The sequence below is a fragment of the Paroedura picta genome, chromosome 2 (genome assembly GCF_049243985.1).
Source record: "Paroedura picta isolate Pp20150507F chromosome 2, Ppicta_v3.0, whole genome shotgun sequence".
NCBI classification, from domain to species: Eukaryota; Metazoa; Chordata; class Lepidosauria; order Squamata; family Gekkonidae; genus Paroedura; species Paroedura picta.
This window is the reverse complement of record NC_135370.1, coordinates 460,162-477,869: the sequence shown is the minus strand read 5'-3', so window position 1 is coordinate 477,869 and position 17,708 is coordinate 460,162. Positions and strand designations below refer to the sequence as shown.

General features: G+C 49.4%; 1 protein-coding gene across 1 annotated transcript in view; it reads left to right on the top strand.

Moving 5' to 3' along the window:
- Positions 1–1,340: 1,340 nt before the first annotated feature.
- Positions 1,341–17,708, top strand: part of ORC2 (origin recognition complex subunit 2) — a 29,881-nt gene continuing 13,513 nt past the window's right edge. The window contains exons 1-11 of the mRNA XM_077319120.1: positions 1,341–1,496; positions 1,867–2,010; positions 2,162–2,248; positions 3,791–3,883; positions 6,978–7,009; positions 9,186–9,243; positions 10,792–10,973; positions 12,337–12,435; positions 12,874–12,983; positions 14,627–14,759; positions 15,446–15,542. Of these exons, the coding sequence (XP_077175235.1) occupies positions 1,415–1,496; positions 1,867–2,010; positions 2,162–2,248; positions 3,791–3,883; positions 6,978–7,009; positions 9,186–9,243; positions 10,792–10,973; positions 12,337–12,435; positions 12,874–12,983; positions 14,627–14,759; positions 15,446–15,542 (1,117 nt within the window). The 5' untranslated portion in view covers positions 1,341–1,414. The remainder of the gene's footprint in view (positions 1,497–1,866; positions 2,011–2,161; positions 2,249–3,790; positions 3,884–6,977; positions 7,010–9,185; positions 9,244–10,791; positions 10,974–12,336; positions 12,436–12,873; positions 12,984–14,626; positions 14,760–15,445; positions 15,543–17,708) is intronic.

Here is a 17,708-nt window from a genome sequence, read left to right as displayed (position 1 = left end):
TGAGATGGGACTAGTGGCCGAAGCCATCCAGGTCAGGGCAATGCTTTATTCGCTCAGCGTGGAGGGGAGGCACTGTGTCCCACTGTGGCCCTTGTCCTCCCCCCAGGCTCCAAACACAAATCAAAAATCCACAGGAGGTTCACAACCCGGAATGGGGCACCCTATTCCCCTCATCCCCTACCAGTGGCCAGGGGCACCGGGCAACCTTCAATTGGTGTTGGGTCCCATTAAGTGGCGCTTATTTCTCAGGGTGCAGTTTGCGATCCTTGGTGCCTAACTGTAAACATGTTTACTGTGTCCTAAGAAGACGCCTGTCGGATCAGACCCCCCTGCTAGGCAATCTAATGCAGCACTCTCCCCCACGGGGGACCGCCGGTTCCTCTGGAGTCAACAACAGCAGAAAGGCTGAGGCTTCTCTCTGATTCTGCCTTCTGCCTCTGGGATGCAGAGACTTGGTGCCTCTGACCATGGAGGTCTCCCTCAGTTGTCATGGCTAGTAGGCACTGATCCTCCAGGAATCCAATCCCCTTTTGTTGATTTGTAATTTAATTTCTAGACTGCCCCTCCCTGCAAGCAGGTTCAGAGCAGTTTACAACAACAATAGTACAATAAAAATGACCAAACACCATAACATTATAGAACAGCATTCTGGCACCGTCTTGTTGTTACAGTAGTGGGATGTCCCAGACTGGAGCGAGGGGGGAGCCCAGAGGAAGGGCGCGCACCCCCCGACTAGTCCAGAGGCGCCCGGACCGCTCGGCCAGGCCAGGCCAGGCAGGGACTAGGCAGCGGCTTCCGAAGCGGGTCCTCCCTGGGGCCTGACCGAGACAGCGCGCAGAGGGCGCACGTGGGGCTTTCGGGGCCCGGAAGTGGAATCCCCCCACCTACCCCCCCCCCCAAGGTGAGCAGGGCTTTGGCACGAGGCGCCACGAGGCCGTCCTGCGCATGCCTGCGCGAAGCCCCAGACGAGGCTACTGGCCGACTCGGCTTCCCCGGCCCCGTAAAGCCAGCGTCCTGGAGGAGGGAGGGACCCCCCGGGGTCCTCTAGTCCAGCCCCGGGCCCCGCCCAAGAGATCCCCCACCCTGAGCCCCGGAAAGGCGGAACACCGGATCCAGGACGACGGCAGCCCCGCGGCCTGGGCTAGACGGGGGGCGGGAGGGGGAAGGGGCGAGTCCGCCCAGGAAGGCCCCGCCCCGAAGGCCCCAGGGGGAGGGGGAGGCGCAGAAAGAGGGCTGCCGTCGCGGGACTGCACTTCCCGGCATGCCGCTGCGGGGCGCCGCCATTGGCTGGGGCCCCTGCCCGCGCGCTCCTATGGGAGGCGGGGAGAGGGCGAGGGGGCGTGGCGTGGCGCTGGCGGGAGGGTGGCACCCGGGCCTGGCGCTGGCGGGCCGCGCTTCGGTCTCAGGGGCCGCGATGAGCGCGCCGGACGCGGGGCCGCCGCGGGTGAAGTTCGTGGCCGACGAGGAGGTCCTGCGGCACATCGCAGACGGACCCGGTACACCCGCCCCCCCCCCCCATGGATCCCGGCAGGGCAGGCAGGCAGGCAGGCCGCGGAGGGCTCGCTTTCCCCCGGGCCCCGCCGGAGCCTTTCCGTTCCCGCCCTGGCTCCGCCGCCCGCCCGCTCGCTCGCTCGCTCGAAGGGCCGGGCAAGGCGGCTGGGCCCCCGGGGCGATCTGGGGCCACCGACACTGGCATTGGGGGGTGAGGAAGGCGCCCCCTGCCGGCCCCCCGCCCCTCCCTTCAGCCCGCGGCGGCGGCGGCTGACTGAGGAGAAGCGGAGAGCTGGGGGGGGGGGGGCGGGCTCGTGCGATTCGGGGCCTCCCGCTCTCTGACGGGGCTTGTGTGCCCCCCCCCCCTGTGCGCAGGTCCGAAGGGCGCCAAGAGCAGAGCCCCGCCGGCGCTCGACGTGAGGAGGTGGGCGAAGGAGGAGGAGGAGGAGGAGGAGGAGGAGGAGGAAGGCCTGGAGCAGCGGCGCTACGTCTCTGCCCTCGCGCCCGCCGGCGGAGGAGGTGCGCCTGAAGGGAGGGGAGGGGCAGGGCGGGCTTCAGACGGAAGACTTCGGCCACAAACTGGCCGAGGTTTGTGTCCCCCCACCCCCGCGCATGAAGGCCAAACCCAGCCCCTGCTTAATGCCCCGCTTTCTGCCTTCTTCTTCTTCAGGGCCTCTGAGAAACGGCTCCGGCGCGGGGGGCAGCGACGTCTTTGCCTTCAGAACGCCAAAGAATTCCAAGAAGATGGCAGAGATGGGTACGTTGAAGTTTTCCATCTCACCCTTGATGCTGCATGTGAGTTTTTGAAAAGCTCCACGAAAACCAGGTTTTATTTGAAACTGTAAGTCAGGCCTTCTCAACCGGGGTTTTGTGAAACTCCGGGGCTTCTTTATGGCCAAGGAAGGGTTTCCTGAATGGCTGGGAGTCAACTCATTTTTAATATGTTTTAATTCCCTGAGCGAATGAAGGGCGCGGTGGTTTGCCAACCTTGTTCTGCACCATCACGCCATTTCTGGGGTTTCTGAATGGTAAAAATGTCGAGAACTGCTGCTGTACGTTCAGTATGTTTGGATGCTGTTGCTTGGCAAAATATTGGCATCTGAGCATCATTTAGGACTGACTATAGGGAACTATATGTCTAACCTTATGGGGCCTGTCAGACTCCTGGTCTACTGCAGCATTGTCTACAACTTTGACAAAGCAGCTCTGCAGGGTCTAAGGCTGAGGCCTTCCACCTCACCTAGTACCTGGTTCTTTTTACTGACGACGCCAAGGTTTGAATTTTGATCATTTTGCATGTATAGGCTGGGTGGATCCAGAAATACCCATCTACAAAATATGTGCTGTACAACTTGGAGTGGTTGATAAAATAAATATTCTTTTTGCTTGAATATTCAAATGTGTATGATGTAAGCTGAGGGATGTTTTATTGGGGACTTTATTGTATTTTAATGCTATGCTGTGAACCGCCGTGAGACCAAACTATTGGCGAACGGCGGTATATAAATCCAAAAAAAAATAATAATAAGTCTCGTTTTGAACAGGCTCTTGGCACTTTATGGCAAATCCCTGCAAAAATTTGGTGGGGATTTTAACAGAATTAGTGTTGCAGCATGGTGGGTGCTGGTATTCAGCTTCTGAACACTTAAAGCCCCATGCGGTGCTGCTTCCTCTTGAGGCTGCATCTTTAATGTGTGGGTAGTCCCATCTTCATGTTATCTTCATCTCTTCTGTGTGTTTGTATCATGTACTGATGGCCACAGGGGTAAACAGCTTTAAAGGGGGATTAGATAGATTCATGGAGGATGGGGCTCTCAGTGCCTACTAGCTATGACAACTCCGTGTTCAGAGGCACTAAACCTCTGAATCCTAGAGCCAGGAGACAACATCAGGGGAAGGCCTTGGCCTCTCTTTCTTCTTGCTGGCCCTTCAGAGGAACTAGTTGGCCACTGAGTGGTGAGACAGAGTGCTGGACTAGATGGACTATTGCGCTGATCCAGCTGGGCTCTTTTTATGTTCTTGTATTGTTTGCCTCTTGCTGGGGGGTAAACAGTAATGACTGGGGAAGGCACTGGCAAACCACCCCGTATTGAGTCTGCCATGAAAACGCTGGAGGACATCACCCCAAGGGTCAGACATGACTCGGTGCTTGCACAGGGGATACCTTTACCTTTATTGTTTGCCTCTGCTCCTGTAAAAGGTTGTGGGTGCTGAATGGGGTAGTTCTTCAGCCTTATTTGTAATCACTTGTGGGGGGTTTGTGCATCGTCTTTAATTTCACTGTTCCTTTTGTTCAAAGCCTCCGAGTTAGCTAACAAGTCAGGGAAGAATGTGAGACACATCTTAATGAAGAAAGTTGAGAAGAGAGAAGGCTCTCCTAAAAGCACCCTGAGTAAGTTCTGTTTAAATAAGAGCAATAAATTAAGACACGAAGTAACAAAACACTTCTGCTTAACAGTGACCATATTTTTAAATTAGGAGATAGTAGAATTTGGCTTTTCAAAAAGCAAACAAACCAAATCCTGCCTTTTGGGTTTCATTTCGTCTTAATTCTCTTTCATTAACTCCACTGGCCTTAGCACACAGGGGGGTATGGCAACACACTCCAGAATCCTTACGTTGCATTGTTGTTGTCAGCTATTAAGTAGAGTCTGAATCTTGGCGATCCCATGGCACAGCTGCCACCACGATCCTCAGTCCTGTACCGCCTCCGTAAGCCACACAGTATTCAGGCCGAGGTCCATCCGGATCGCATCCAACCACCTGGTTTCCTTTTTCCACTGACCAATCCTAGCATAACTGCCCAGAGCCTAAAAGAATGGGCGGTATAGAAATCCAAACAAATAAATAAACAAATAAATAAATGTTTTCTCCGTTGAGTTGGATCGCATGCCTCCCAGTGATATGTCAGGCTTTATGCGCTGTAGTATTTCCTTGTTTGTTATTTTGCTGTCCTTGTTTGTGACATTTGCTGGAACCCTCAGAAACCTTCTCCAACACCAGAATCAATTTGTCTCTTGTCCAGTTTTTCATTGTCCCACTTTCACAGCCATAAATGGTTACTGGAAATATGATAGATCTAGTTAATCTACGTTTGGTAGTCAGGCTTATTTCCTTTCATTTCCATGTTCGGTTCAAGCTTGTAGTTACTGAGCGACCCAGAACAATTTGATGCTCTATTTCCATACTGCAGTTGCCACTCACATCAATTTGTGATCCAAAAAAAATGAATTCTTGAACACATTCAATCTCTTCACCATCAATTTTTATTTTATTTTTATTTTTTGCAGCGGTCATTATTTTGGTCTTTTTGTGTTTAAGAAAAGGCCCAATTTCTTACTTACTTCATTGAACCTTCTAATCAGCTGTCCTAGGCCTTCCTTAGTTTCGGACAGGCAGGTCGTGTCATCAGCATACCAAAGATTATTTCTATTTCTTCCTCCAATCTTCATTCCAGAGCTTGATTCTTTGAGTTTGTGAGACTTCAATTTCTAAATAAGTAAACTCATGGACATAGTTTCTTTATTTTAAGAAAATGCAAGCATCCATGTTGAAAGCATAATCAGGACTGAGGTACAAAGCATCGGGCAAACAATATAGGGGGTTCACCTCCCCTTCCTTGGGAACTCTAACCAGGCACACTTCAAAGAAGTCAAAACATTGAGATAACCATTTGGCCTTCCGGGACAGGAAGGTCTGGGAAACTACAGAGCACTAAAGCTAGGGAGGAGAAGGAATGTGAAAGGAGGGTGAGAAGGCATAAAATATAGTGGCAGGAAATCGACCTTGGGGTGTCAAACCAAAGCCTCTGTGTTACCCCAGGGCAAATGAGCCAGGCCAGAGCAGCACTCTAACAAGTATCAGAAAAAACAGAATAGAATCATACCTGGGGATTCTGGCAGAGTTCAGCATCTCTCATAATGATCTCAGCATACAAGTTAAACAGGAAGGGGGAAAGAAGACAGCCTTAGCGCACTCCTTTCTCTTTTTTGAACCAGTCAGTGTCACCAAATGGTGTATGTCCAATGGCTTCTTGGCTTGCGTAGAGCGACTGCATCAGTTTGGTAAATGCACTGGCACCCCCACATTTGCAGGGCTTCCCACAATTTGTTATGCTCCACACCATCAAATGCTTTCTTGTAGTCAGTAATTTTCTTGCTTCCTCCCTTTTGGCTGCAGCTTTTACTGCTTTTCTACATTCAGCTTGTCTTATAGTTTCATCTGAGAGCCATCTTGATCTTTTCTCCTGGCTTCTTGTGCCGTATATGTTTAACTGCAATTTCAACAACAGTTGGTTGAATTTCCTGCCACAGGAATCTTCTCTGTTGTGTCCAGTAGATGAAATGGGTTTTTCACCTCTACTGCATAAGTGAGCAGAATTTTATTTACATCAAACTTCCTTACCCCTGATGTTCTCTTATGTTGTGGAGTGATCTGAACTGCAGTCACCACTGGGATGTGTTTTGATAGCAAGTATTGAACTGGACCATTGTTAGCTACATAAGGTATATTCTATTTAGTTTCTCTGTAATTCATTTGCTGATGTCCAATTGTATAGGAGACATTTATGCTGTTTGAACCATATGTTCATGATGTGAAACCAATTTTCATGACAGAATTGTGCCAGACAATCACCTGCATCATTCCTTTCTTCAATTTTGAAATTTCCAGTAATGTCTCTTCTTCAGTACTCTCAGGGCTCTCTCAGCCTCCCCTCCCTCACAGGGTGTCTGTTGTGGGGAGAGGAAAGGGAAGGCGAATGTAAGCCGCTCTGATACTCCTTTGGGTAGAGAAAAGTGGCTTATAAGAACCAACACTACTTCTTCTTCAGTAATCTCAGGGCTCTCTCAGCCTCCCCTCCCTCACAGGGTGTCTATGGTGGGGAGAGGAAAGGGAAAGGCGATAGGAAGCCGCTTTGAGCCTCCTTCGGGTAGAGAAAAGCGTCATATAAGAACCAACTCTTCTTCTTCTTCAGCAATCTCAGGGCTCTCTCAGCCTCACCCACCTCACAGGGTGTCTGTTGTGGGGAGAGGAAAGGGAAGGCGAATGTGAGCCGCTTAGAGCCTCCTTCGGGTAGAGAAAGGCAGCTGGGCTGGCATGGGCAGGCCGATTGGTGGCGAGGTGCGGGAGTGCTCTCCTTGACGGCCATCCAGTTTCTGGGCGCGAGGCGGGCAGAGCTCCTCACGGCCAGCTTCTGGAGGCCGCCCGCGCAGGCAGAAGCACAGGCCGGACACCCAGAGGTGTTCTGGGCATTGTGCCGCCCAGTCTGGCTTTTCACAAATAGTAGAGCCAGCTTATGGTAAGGATTACAGCCTGATATACAAAGCACCTTGTAAACGACATGTTGCCCAAAGGAGACTGTACCTTGTAATGGACAACCAGCCGCTTGTTAAAATAGGGTGTTAGGTTCCGTTTTCACCAAAGGAACACAAATGAACAGATGTTTGCAAGGGATGTTTATGAGCTTTTCTTTGTTCCATTTGTAGAGCCCGATGCATCGAGCAAAGACCAGGTAGAGGTGAGTGGCTTTTCTGTTCCATTGGGCTTTTTAGAAATTTTGTAGTTATTGTAGCCTTTCTTGAGGCTAAAAGGACAAATCATCATCGTATCATAATCTGTAATAAGATGTGCAGGGTGCTTTTGATGATGTGCCTGCCCTCTGACGGGCCCTCGGGGGCAGAGGGCCCTCCTTCTGGACCAAGCAAAGGGCCAGCAAGCTGCCTAGGCCCCACCTTCCTCCTTGCGGCTGCTGTGGCCTTGGAAGGCTGCCGGCTTTTTCTGCTGAGCCCCCCCTTCTGCTTGGCCTCTCTCTGCTGCCAGGGCCTGGGAGCCCCCCCCTCCTTATTGTTACTGGGACCTGGTAAGCCCGTGAGCCTCCTCTGCCCGCCACCTGGCACCTATTTGGGCCAGCCTACACTGCGGCTGACCTCCCTGCTGCAAAGTCCGCCTCAGCCCTTTGATGCAGCTCTGCTGAGCCCACGGACCTCCCGCATTTGGGGACAGCCACCGAGAGGCCACCAACATGCTCTCACACCCCCTTACCTCTCTTGGGCTTCCAGGAGGCCACAGCACTTTCTCCCTGGCCTCCTTGCTTGCCCGCCCCTCCATGCCTTGCCTGCAGGGAGTGGGAGCCCCAGTGGGCACTCTCCGCCAGGCCCCCAAAATCCTGCATGATGGCTGCCCACCCAGCTCCCCATCGGGCAGGGAGCGGCTCAGCTGCACCACATCCCCCTCCCTGCCCCATGTGATCACGGCTGCCCCGCAGGGAGGGGAGCGTGGGCTGTTTCACGGCCTCCTGCGTGCAGTGACACATAGGCCTCCGTGTCACCTGCCTAGCTCCCTGTGTGCCCAAGGGCTGCGCTGGCTTCCTGGGGCTTGCACTGCCATGGGGGGCTGAAAACACTGCCTGTGGCATCTGGCCACCTCCGCACTTCTCACTGTGAGAGCCTGCTGCCATGGGTGGCCGGTTTGCTGCTGCCTCCCCACCCCCTGTCTGCACTGTCCTGCTAGTAGGGCGGAGGGCACCATGCTGGGGGGGGGGGCTACCAGTTTCTAGCCCACCTAAGTGATGACAAGCGGCAGAGCTTGCGAGATGCGTGGTCAGGTTCTTCAGGAGAAATGGCCCCACTCAGTAGGTGACTTGGTGACTCAGTATTTGTCTTGTGCGAATTGTTGTAAAGACTTTGCTGAGGCTTCTGGTGTAGGTCTTGCACTCAGTTATTCTGCAGTGGCAAATAATTCATATGGCAGCTTCAGGGAGAAAAGTTGACTCACCACCAATTTCAGCAGGAAAGAGCCAGAATCCAGGAGCAGAATTTGTGGCAGCTTTCATGAGCCACTGCTTACTTCTTCAGAGAAAATTTCAGATTGGACAGCAGTAGTAGTGCTTTAGTTAAAAATAAATAAATAAATAAATATATGTATATATATGTATATGTATATACACTACCACCTTGAAGATGTGTTGATAAATAAGTGTTATAAGAAACTGATTAGGACTCAATAGAGACTCAATTAAGAAACTGTCAGTAGCTTAGTTGCATAGGAAAGCTGGCACCCTGGTACTTCCCGGCTCCCGGCCCCTCTGGCAGCCTTTTGCATCCCCCGGAGTTTTGCTCCTGAGGATCGGGTGTTTCCCAGGAACAGTCTGGAGCCAAAGTGGAGTCTCCAGTGGGAGGGAAGGATTGGTGAAAGCTGCCCTCCCTCTGCCTTCGGGCTTCGCTCCGTGCTTGTTGTCTTCCACTAATACGTGTTCGGATAGTATAAAACCATACGTATTTTTCTCTTTGCTGGGAACGTTGGTACTGACTTTCTCTTAAATATCTGCAGCAGGGCCAAACATTTTATAAATGTTTCCTTGATAAAATAAAGACGCTGTCCTTCAAAATAACACACTGCCCAACTCGAGTCAAGGCATGTTCTTCCACAACGTGTATTTTGCTCTTAGTACTAATGAGCCTTTGGATGTGAACAGAGGAGTTGTGATGTTACATTTCAAAAAGTCATAGTGACTGCAAATGCCATCTGAAATCTAAATTAGCCTCATTGCTGGCTAAGTAAAGTAGTGGGAATTTGCAACTAGGTTAAGCCAACCGATTCAGTGCTTTATTTGGTTGATGATCTTAATAAAATAGAATGTTGAAGTAAAAAAAAAAGGTGAGAATACAATTTAGCATACTTGCTGCTTTTTACAGAGTAAGAAGAATGAGCTTGTGTCAAAAAGAGTTTACGGATTCAGAAAAAGAATTTCAGGTAAGCATTTGCAATAAACAATAGCAATGTTTTGTAATTCAGGCATTCTTTAATGTATTCTGCTTATTCAGTTCTGGTGTGGCTATATGAGATCCTCTCTGCTACAGCTCAATAATATAGTGATAAAGCTGAAATATAGATAAGCAAAGTATAAGAGAGCCAGCTTGGTGTAGTGGTTAGCAGTGTGGACTTCTAATCTGGTGAGCCAGGCTTGATTCTGCACTCACCCACATGCAACAAGCTGGCTGACCTTGGGTTCGCCACAGCATGGATAAAGCTGTTCTGTCCAAGCAGTGATATCAGAGCTCTCTCAGCCTCACCTCCCTGGCAAGGGTGTCTTGTGGTGAGAGGAAGGAAAGGCAATTGGAAGCCGCTTTGACACTCCTTCAGGTAGAGAAAAGCGGCATATAAGAACCAACTCTTCTTCAGTAATATCAGGGTTCGCTCAGCCTCCCCTCTCTCACAGGGTGTCTGTTGTGGGGAGAGGAAAGGGAAGGTGAATGTAAGCTGCTTTGACTCTCCTTTTGGTAGAGAAAAGCAGCATATAAGAACCAACTCTTCTTGTGTTTTGTGAGGTTCTGCATTTCCTACCTTAGAGTGAACAATATAAATCACACTGGTTCCTTGTGTGTGCTGTTTGTTAGTAAGGATTGTGGGTGTAGGGTGATGTAATCAAAAGGAAGCACTTTGAGTTTGCTACGCCTGTATTTGAGTATTGTCCGACTGGCCACCCTGATATTCCTCAACGTTTTTACTCTGGGACTAGATGCTAGATTTGGCTCCTTAGCCTGTATCCTGTCGCTCTGCCAAGCGCAGTTTGGTGCCGTCCTCCAATGAAAGCAGTTCATGCCAAGCTAAAATGCCCGCAGTCTTTCTTCTCTCTTGATAGACCAAGTCCAGTTATGAACCCCAAAATGGACACTTTGCATCATTGTGTTCAATTCCATTCATTGCCCTGGTGCTTGGGTATATTGTTTGGGGGCTCGCATGACTTCAGCTTTGATAGGGGGATTTTTGAGCGTGCTCCCTTTTTTCACGTCTACTCATTAGTTAACAAACTAGGTGCCTATTAAATACATAACCCTTACCATGATTATAAATGTAAACTAAAATGCATGTTGATTGAACAGGGATTAGGTCGTAGTTCATTATAGTAGATTTCGAGGCTTCTCCGCCGTTCATGTATTTCACTGAATTGAAGAGTGCTTTCCAGTTCACAAGGAGGACAGATCCTGAGTAGGTGGATGGGAGTGCCTGTCCTGAGCGGCTGAGGAAGTGAGCAAACGCAGGGAAGGGCGGTCGAGATAACCGAGGGGAGCCCATGCCTTTGTTCCTGTTCCATATCTTAGGCTTCATTTCAGTGGGGCTGAGATTATTAGAGGAAAGGTGTCCGTGACTATTATGTCTGGGTTCTATCTTGTCTGTTTAGTTTTAAGCACAAGGCACGGTCCAGTGTGTGTGTGTGTGTGTGTGTGTGTGTGTGGCTGCCCAGTGTTCCGTTCATAAAGAAGAAGAAGAAGGCAAACTCATTCCTCCTCCTTTTCTTAGCTTTAAACAGGGGCTCTGATAGTGAGAGTGATTATTCCTCTTCGGATTCAGAAAATGACGGTGACGATAATTGCACAGAAACGGTTCATGAAGCTGCTGGGCTGGAAACGCCGGTTGTGGCTCAGACAACAACCTCAGCCAGTGAGAAGCCTCCTGTGAAGAAACTGAGGAAAGTAATTTCTGTGAGTACAGATGAAGCGGCCACTGGGCGATACAAGGTCAGCGTTGGGTTCTCAGCTGCTTTAAGGAAGATGTTGTCAGAGCTGTGGGGGGGGGGGGTTCTGCCATTATTTTGGATGTTTATGGAACTAGGATAAGTAGTCGGAGATGGTTACAGCTTGTCTCCTTTGTTGTAGTTCATGACCCTGAAGTTCTTTCCTGCATTTCCTTTCCCCCTTTCTCACCTCTCAGCTCCGTTCCTTTTCCCTTCTCCCTTGAAACCGGTGTTTGATGCTTCCCGTCCTCCCACGGGAGGGGGCAACAGGGCATGGGGTGCATATGAAGACCTTTGCCCAGGGCCCCAGCTTCCACAATGCCTTGATGAGAGGACTTTCTTGATAAAGAAACATTTTGACTATTTGCCAAGAGTTCGCTTTTCTGAGTAACCGAAGATCCTCACAGATGTTCAAAAATGTAATTTAAGAACAATTTGGCCTTGACAGGGACTGGGGCGACTAAATGTTAACCAGCTTTGACTTTCCAGACAAATCTGAATCTATGTATTGTCATGACTCCTGTTTTAAAAAACGCGACACTTCTTTGGGCTTGTCCATTCAGGAGTTTCTTCTCAAATTCATGCATTAGGACCTTTGCCTATAAGCCATCTTCCTGACTGACGATAAAAAATGACTAGGAATCATAGAATCATAGAGTTGGAAGGAGGGTCATCTAGTCCAACCCCCTGCACTATGCAGGACACTCACAACCCTCTCGCTCCTCCACGATCACCTGCCAACCCCTTGAGCCTTCACAGAATCAGCCTCTCCATCAGATGGCTTTCCAGCCTCTGCTTAAAAATCTCCAAAGATGGAGAACCCACCACCTCCCGAGGAAGCCTGTTCCACCGAGGAACCGCTCTAACTGTCAGGAACTTCTTACAGAGGTTGAGACGGAATTTCTTTTGCATTAATTTCATCCCATTGGTTCTGGTCTGTCCCTCCGGGGCAAGAGAGGAATTCCATCCTCATGTATTTAACACTCAACAAATGCCCTGAAGCCTTGCAAATCTTAGCCTGAAAAGGTAGAGCTGTCTTTTCCTTTTCATAACCACAGAAGACGACGTATGTGAAAACAGGGTGGTGAAAACGTATCCCTGTGTGCTCTAAAGGCATTTTTCATGCTGCCTGGTCTGAGCCTTCAATTGCAACTAGGCTTCTGTGCATCCCGAACCTGGTTCCTTTCTCACGCCTTTTCTTCCCCCCCCCCCCACCTTTTCTGCCAGCATGACCCTCAGAAGACTATTGTTGTGAACTGGTGGACTGAGCAAGACACCCGTTTTCTCCCCTGACAAATTATCTGTGGCTTTTTTGTTTTTTCTTTCTCAAGAGCAATTTGGTGGAAGAGTATTTTGAAGCTCATAGCAGCTCCAAAGTGATGACGTCGGACCGAACGCTTCAGAAGCTGCAGAGAGAAAAACTGGATCAGGTGCAGTAAATGCCGGGGGGGGGGGGGCGGTGTTTGTCCTGGCTTGGCTCGCGGAGCCCAATTCAATCTTGACAAAATAGACTACATTCCCGGTGGCACCGCCCCGTCTACATTGGGAAGTTTGGTTTAGTTAATCTCTGAACAGCATAGTGTTGTACAGCTTGGTCTGGTCTATCTGGAAATAACAATTTGTTTTTTACCAAATCCCTTTCATTCAAATGGGTAGTCGTGTTGGTCTGAAGGAGCACAATAAAATCAGAGTCCATAGTCTGAGGAAGGGTGCTTGCACTCGAAAGCTCCCGCCTTGAATAAATCTTTGTTGGTCTTAAAGGTGCCTGACTGGACTCTGATTTTATTGAAATCGCTTTCATGTATGGAATAATTTCCTTCTGTTCTTTAACTTGTCAAGTGATTCCTTTCCACCTCTTCCTGATACAGGAGACCCTGCAGAACGTTTTGAACAAAGTGTCAATTGCTTTTGCTGCTGAACGTGAAGAGTTAAACAAGCAATATGAATCCCTCTTTTACAAATGGATGTTGCAGTTGCAGTAGGTATCTGCAGTATGTAGTCGTCTCCCAGCAAACACATGGAAACTGAAAATTAGGTCACTGTTTAAAACATCAATAAGGGAGACAGATCCTCTCTTTGGGATAAACCATACGAAATGCTTTGTATCTCCTGGGAGTTGGGATCTTCTTCCTTAAGGAAGACGCCTGGACTGGTGGATGTCTCCCACGCTCAGTCTAAGACAGGGACTGCTGTGTGGTTACAAAACCACAAACACTGTATGGCCTGTGAGGACCCTGTCAGAGTGGACTTGGGCATTCCCAGCCCCACATGTGCAAACCTGCATGAACTGGTAAGGAAAGTCATGTTTGCACGGGAGAAGGAGGCGTGGTTCAGATGCGTACTCTGCCATGGAACTAACCAAGACTACAATCCTAAATCCGGTTCCTTAGAGGATAAGTTCTGTTGAACTCAGGGGGAACCTGCTTCAGAGTCATCAGGCTTGTGTTCCGAGTGACCGTGGGCCAATGACAGGACTTCATCCTAAACCTGCTTCTCAGGGTTGCTGTGAGGATAAAATGGAGGGGTGGGGAGCCAGGTGTGCTGCCCTGAGCTGCTCAGGTGGGGGCCTAGATAAAAGGTGGTGAACTGAGCAGCATCCTGGGTTGGATCCAGCAGGTAGAGGCATGGCTTTCTCCTATGGCAGCCTGAATTAGTCCTCCAAATCCTTTGGGGGGGGGGGGTCCCTCTCTGTGTTCTGCATAGTGCGTCTAATGCAAGCTAGTTAAGTCAAGTGACCTGAACTCTCAGGAAACCGACGTACAGCTTTTCAGCATTGGTGGGACAGCCTGTGAGGGGAGGTCCTCCCCCCAGTCACCCATGAGGCAGGGCTGGTGTGGTGCACCTCTAGGCTCCTCAAGGATGGTGGTGTAAATGGGAGTGGCAGCATCGAGGACCCCCTGTGGTGCTCAAACTGGAGCCAGTGCAGCTGGAAGGATGCTGGTTGAGCAGGCTGCCTCCACCCAGGTTCCGTAAGGAGCTGGGCCAGTGCATTCCGGACCAGTTGAAGTTTCCGGACCAGATACAAAGGAAGCTCCGCATAGAGCGAGTTGGGTCCCCGTCTCCTCCCTCCCCCTTGCAAGGGTGCCTTCCCTTCCCTCTTCACGCACGTGTGCATACCCAGGGCTACCATTCCTCTGCGTGTCATTCTGCCGCTACAGGATCAGGAAGTGGTATCCTGGGAGAGCCCGTGAGGCGTAGGGGCCAGAGTGGCAGGCTATGATCTGGAGCAACCTGGATTTCAATCCCCATTTCTACTGGGGAAGCTCGTTGAATGACTTTGGGCCTGGCACAAACTTTCAGCCTGGCCCACCTCCCTTGCCAGGGTTGTTGTGAGAAACTGGAGGAGGGGAGAATGACGGTGTGGGTGGCTTGGACCCCCAACCGTGAGCAATAAATAAGTGGGTGCACTCCCTTCCAGCATGCTTCCTTTAAAAAAAAACTCAGTAATTTTAAAAACGTGTAGATATGCAATTAGAAATGTGTATTTAGGCAAGAAACACCCCCCCCCCCCCGCCCCGGAAATGTCAATATGACAAGTTGCTATTGTGGTGTACCAGTTTTTGGTAGCATCTTTGGGGTTCTCAGTTACCTCGTAAGCTTGAGTGTTTTTCTTTCTTACAGCCTGGGATTCAATATTGTGCTTTATGGGCTAGGTTCAAAGAAAAACCTTTTGGAGAATTTTCGTGTCTCTCTTCTTCAGGATTCGGTTCACCTTGTTGTGAATGGGTTCTTCCCCAACATCTCTGTGAAATCGGTAAGCCAAACAGAAGGGGGAATGTTCAGGGAGTTTGGATGCAGCCAGAGTTTTCATTCCATCTCCTCTGTGGCTCCTGTCGCCTCCCCCCCCCCCCCCAATACAAGCATGTCCTGTGATCACCAGCAGATGGTCAAAGGGGCTTTGATGGTCAATGGGGATTTTTCTGCCCGTTTCTCAGCAGCAGGAAAACTCGTTGGATCATGGCCATGGAGAAGTGAACCAAAAACTTTTAGCTCTAGATAACTTTTCCCATTCACAATAGAAAAGAGCAGGAGTCTTGGAGAACTCTAAAAACTAACACAATTTGTGGCAGGGAATCTGCTTTTGTGAGTCAGCAGTGAGCCGTGACTCAAAAGCTCCTTCTGTGCCACAGTTTTGTGTGTTGTGCTGCAGTTGTGACCACTTGCTTCCCTTGTAGGGAAGGACAGGTTTGAAGCTCAGAGAAGCCCACACTAGTGTCTATTGTCCCTTACGGAGCAGATCGTTAAGAGGCTTCACTTGGCTTTACAAAACCCATGTGGGAAAGGGCTTTCTGTGCACCATAAGCGCCTCTTTTTTTACCTCTGCACAGATATTTTGTTTGAGATAGCTGAAAATTTGGTTTCAACCTAGACCTTTTATTAGAGCCATAGCTAAAGAATGAGCCCTGAGGAAGATGGTGACCTGCTGCATTTCTCTGCTAGATTCTGAATTCCATCACAGAGGAGGTGTTGGAACACATCGGCACTTTCCGCAGCCCCCAGGATCAGTTGGACTTGATCATGAAAAGATTTAAAGAAGGTAAAGTGAATGGGCAGATGTAAGTTAGGAAAGCTTGGAGAAATCTCCTGATTGGCTGGTTGCCACTGTACATAACTTGCTTAAGTAAGCTAAATTGGTAAAAACCCTTGCTTTTGCTTAATATTGTAACTCTGCCTGCAAGATCACCTGGAAAGGAAATTCTCTCACTCAGGTACACTTGACAGTCCCCCCCCCCCTTGGGTCAGATCAGGGCTTCATGAAACCGTGAGGCCCTGAATAGGTGGGAGTTTTATATATATTTTAAACATTTGTTAAACTTTTATTGGGTGCTATCACCACTAGGCCACTCAGGTATGAACTAAATCATATCCCTGATGAATATACAGTAGAGGTGACAAATAGATTTAAGGAATTAGATCTGATAGACAGAGTGCCTGAAGAACTATGGACGGAGGTTCGCAACATTGTACAAGAGGTAGCAACTAAAACCATCCCAAAGAAAAAGAAATGCAAGAAATCAAAATGGCTGTCTGAGGAAGCTTTGCAAATAGCTAAGGAGAGAAGGGGAGTGAAAGGCAAGGGAGAAAGAGAAAGATACACCCAACTGAATGCAGAATTCCAGAGAATAGCTAGAAGAGAGAAGAATGCTTTCTTGAATGACTTTGCTTAGAACAGCCCTGCCAGTTGCATCAAGAATCACGTTGTGACTTGGTGTTCCTATTAAGAGAGTCATGGTTTCATGGCTTATTTTTTATAGCTTGGGATGGTGGTGGGAATGAAGTGGTAACTTTTATGGGCAGAATGGTGCATAAACCTTTTCTGATAATTAAATAGAAACTCCATGGCAGGGAAAATGAACCCTGCACACAGTCAGGCACACCAATCTATTCTGACCCCGCACCTGACCTTGAGTGGAGAACCCCAGAACAACTCAAGTTCCAGATGAAGCTTTACATCTCCAGGGGCATCAGTTGTATCTGCGTGAATTTCTGCTCAGCACTCCTGGCTCCAAATCACCACGAAACTGGACTGACAAAATGACTGTCAGAAGGAACCGGAGGGTACATGGAGAAGGGCTTACAACAAAAACATCACCATATATGGTCATGTTGACCCCCCCATGGCCAATGATGGGCCTGGAGGGGACAGGAAGGAGCGGCCCCTGGGTGGGCATGTCTGTAGCCATGCTTCCCAGCCACATTATCCTTGATCACACAATTTCTGGAGTTTCTTGAAGCTTGAAGAATATTTCTAGGGTTTCTCAGTGATAACACAGTTGAGAACGGCTGGGTTAGATGTTGAGGCTCTTTGGCCCCTGCTTGTCTAAGTTTTCATCTTCTCTCTTATGTCTCTTATTTGGGGCTGTAGCAAATGACCCTTTTTGAAGTTAATCACTTCACAATACGTTAGTCTTGGGGACGTCCTCTTCGAGACTCTGAGGCCTTCCCCAGGTGCCTGCCCTCATTTTCTTTCATTTTGGCAGTGTCTGGACCCACAGAGTGTACCTGAGAACCTGCATAGTAGTTTGGGAATGGGTGAATGCGTAGGGCAGGGCAGGGCAGGGCAGTGCTGCTGAAGCATCCCGAAAGTCTTTTCCCTGCAGCTGCTTGGTGTGGTCAGACTGGAGTAACTCTCCGCAGGACAGCACTGTCAGCTGCCCAGGACTGTCAAACTGTCAGGGAGGGGTGATGCAGCCCATTGGCAGTCCTTCTGTCCCCCCCTGCTTTAGCCCCTGCAAGGTCAAGGAAGCATGTTGTGCAAGAGCTCTGTGGCACCCAGCTAAAGGACCTGCTCTGGCAGCCACTGAGATGCCATGCAGAGTGTTGGCCCCCGCTTTCCCTCCGCAGCCTTGCACAATATTGCACACTTACATTGGTTCAGTTCTTTGGCAGTATCAAAGTGTGCCCCGGTGTTCAAGAGTGTTTGGAAGCTGCAGCTAGTGCAGAACACTACAGCTAGACTGCTGGTTGGAGGCATGTCGGAAGGTGATTTCATTTGACTGAGTTACTATCAGTCCAAGATGTTGATTTAAAATTTTGTTTGTATGTGTTTTCTGTATTTTGTCTGTTATATGTCGTTTAAGAAGCTCCATAAAGGAATAAAAGGCAGCTAACAAATGTTTTAAATAATATTATTATTCCTGAGGTGTCACTGTTCTTTGGAGATCCATGCTGAATGCTTGCTGCTGTGCAAAGGCTGAGCAAG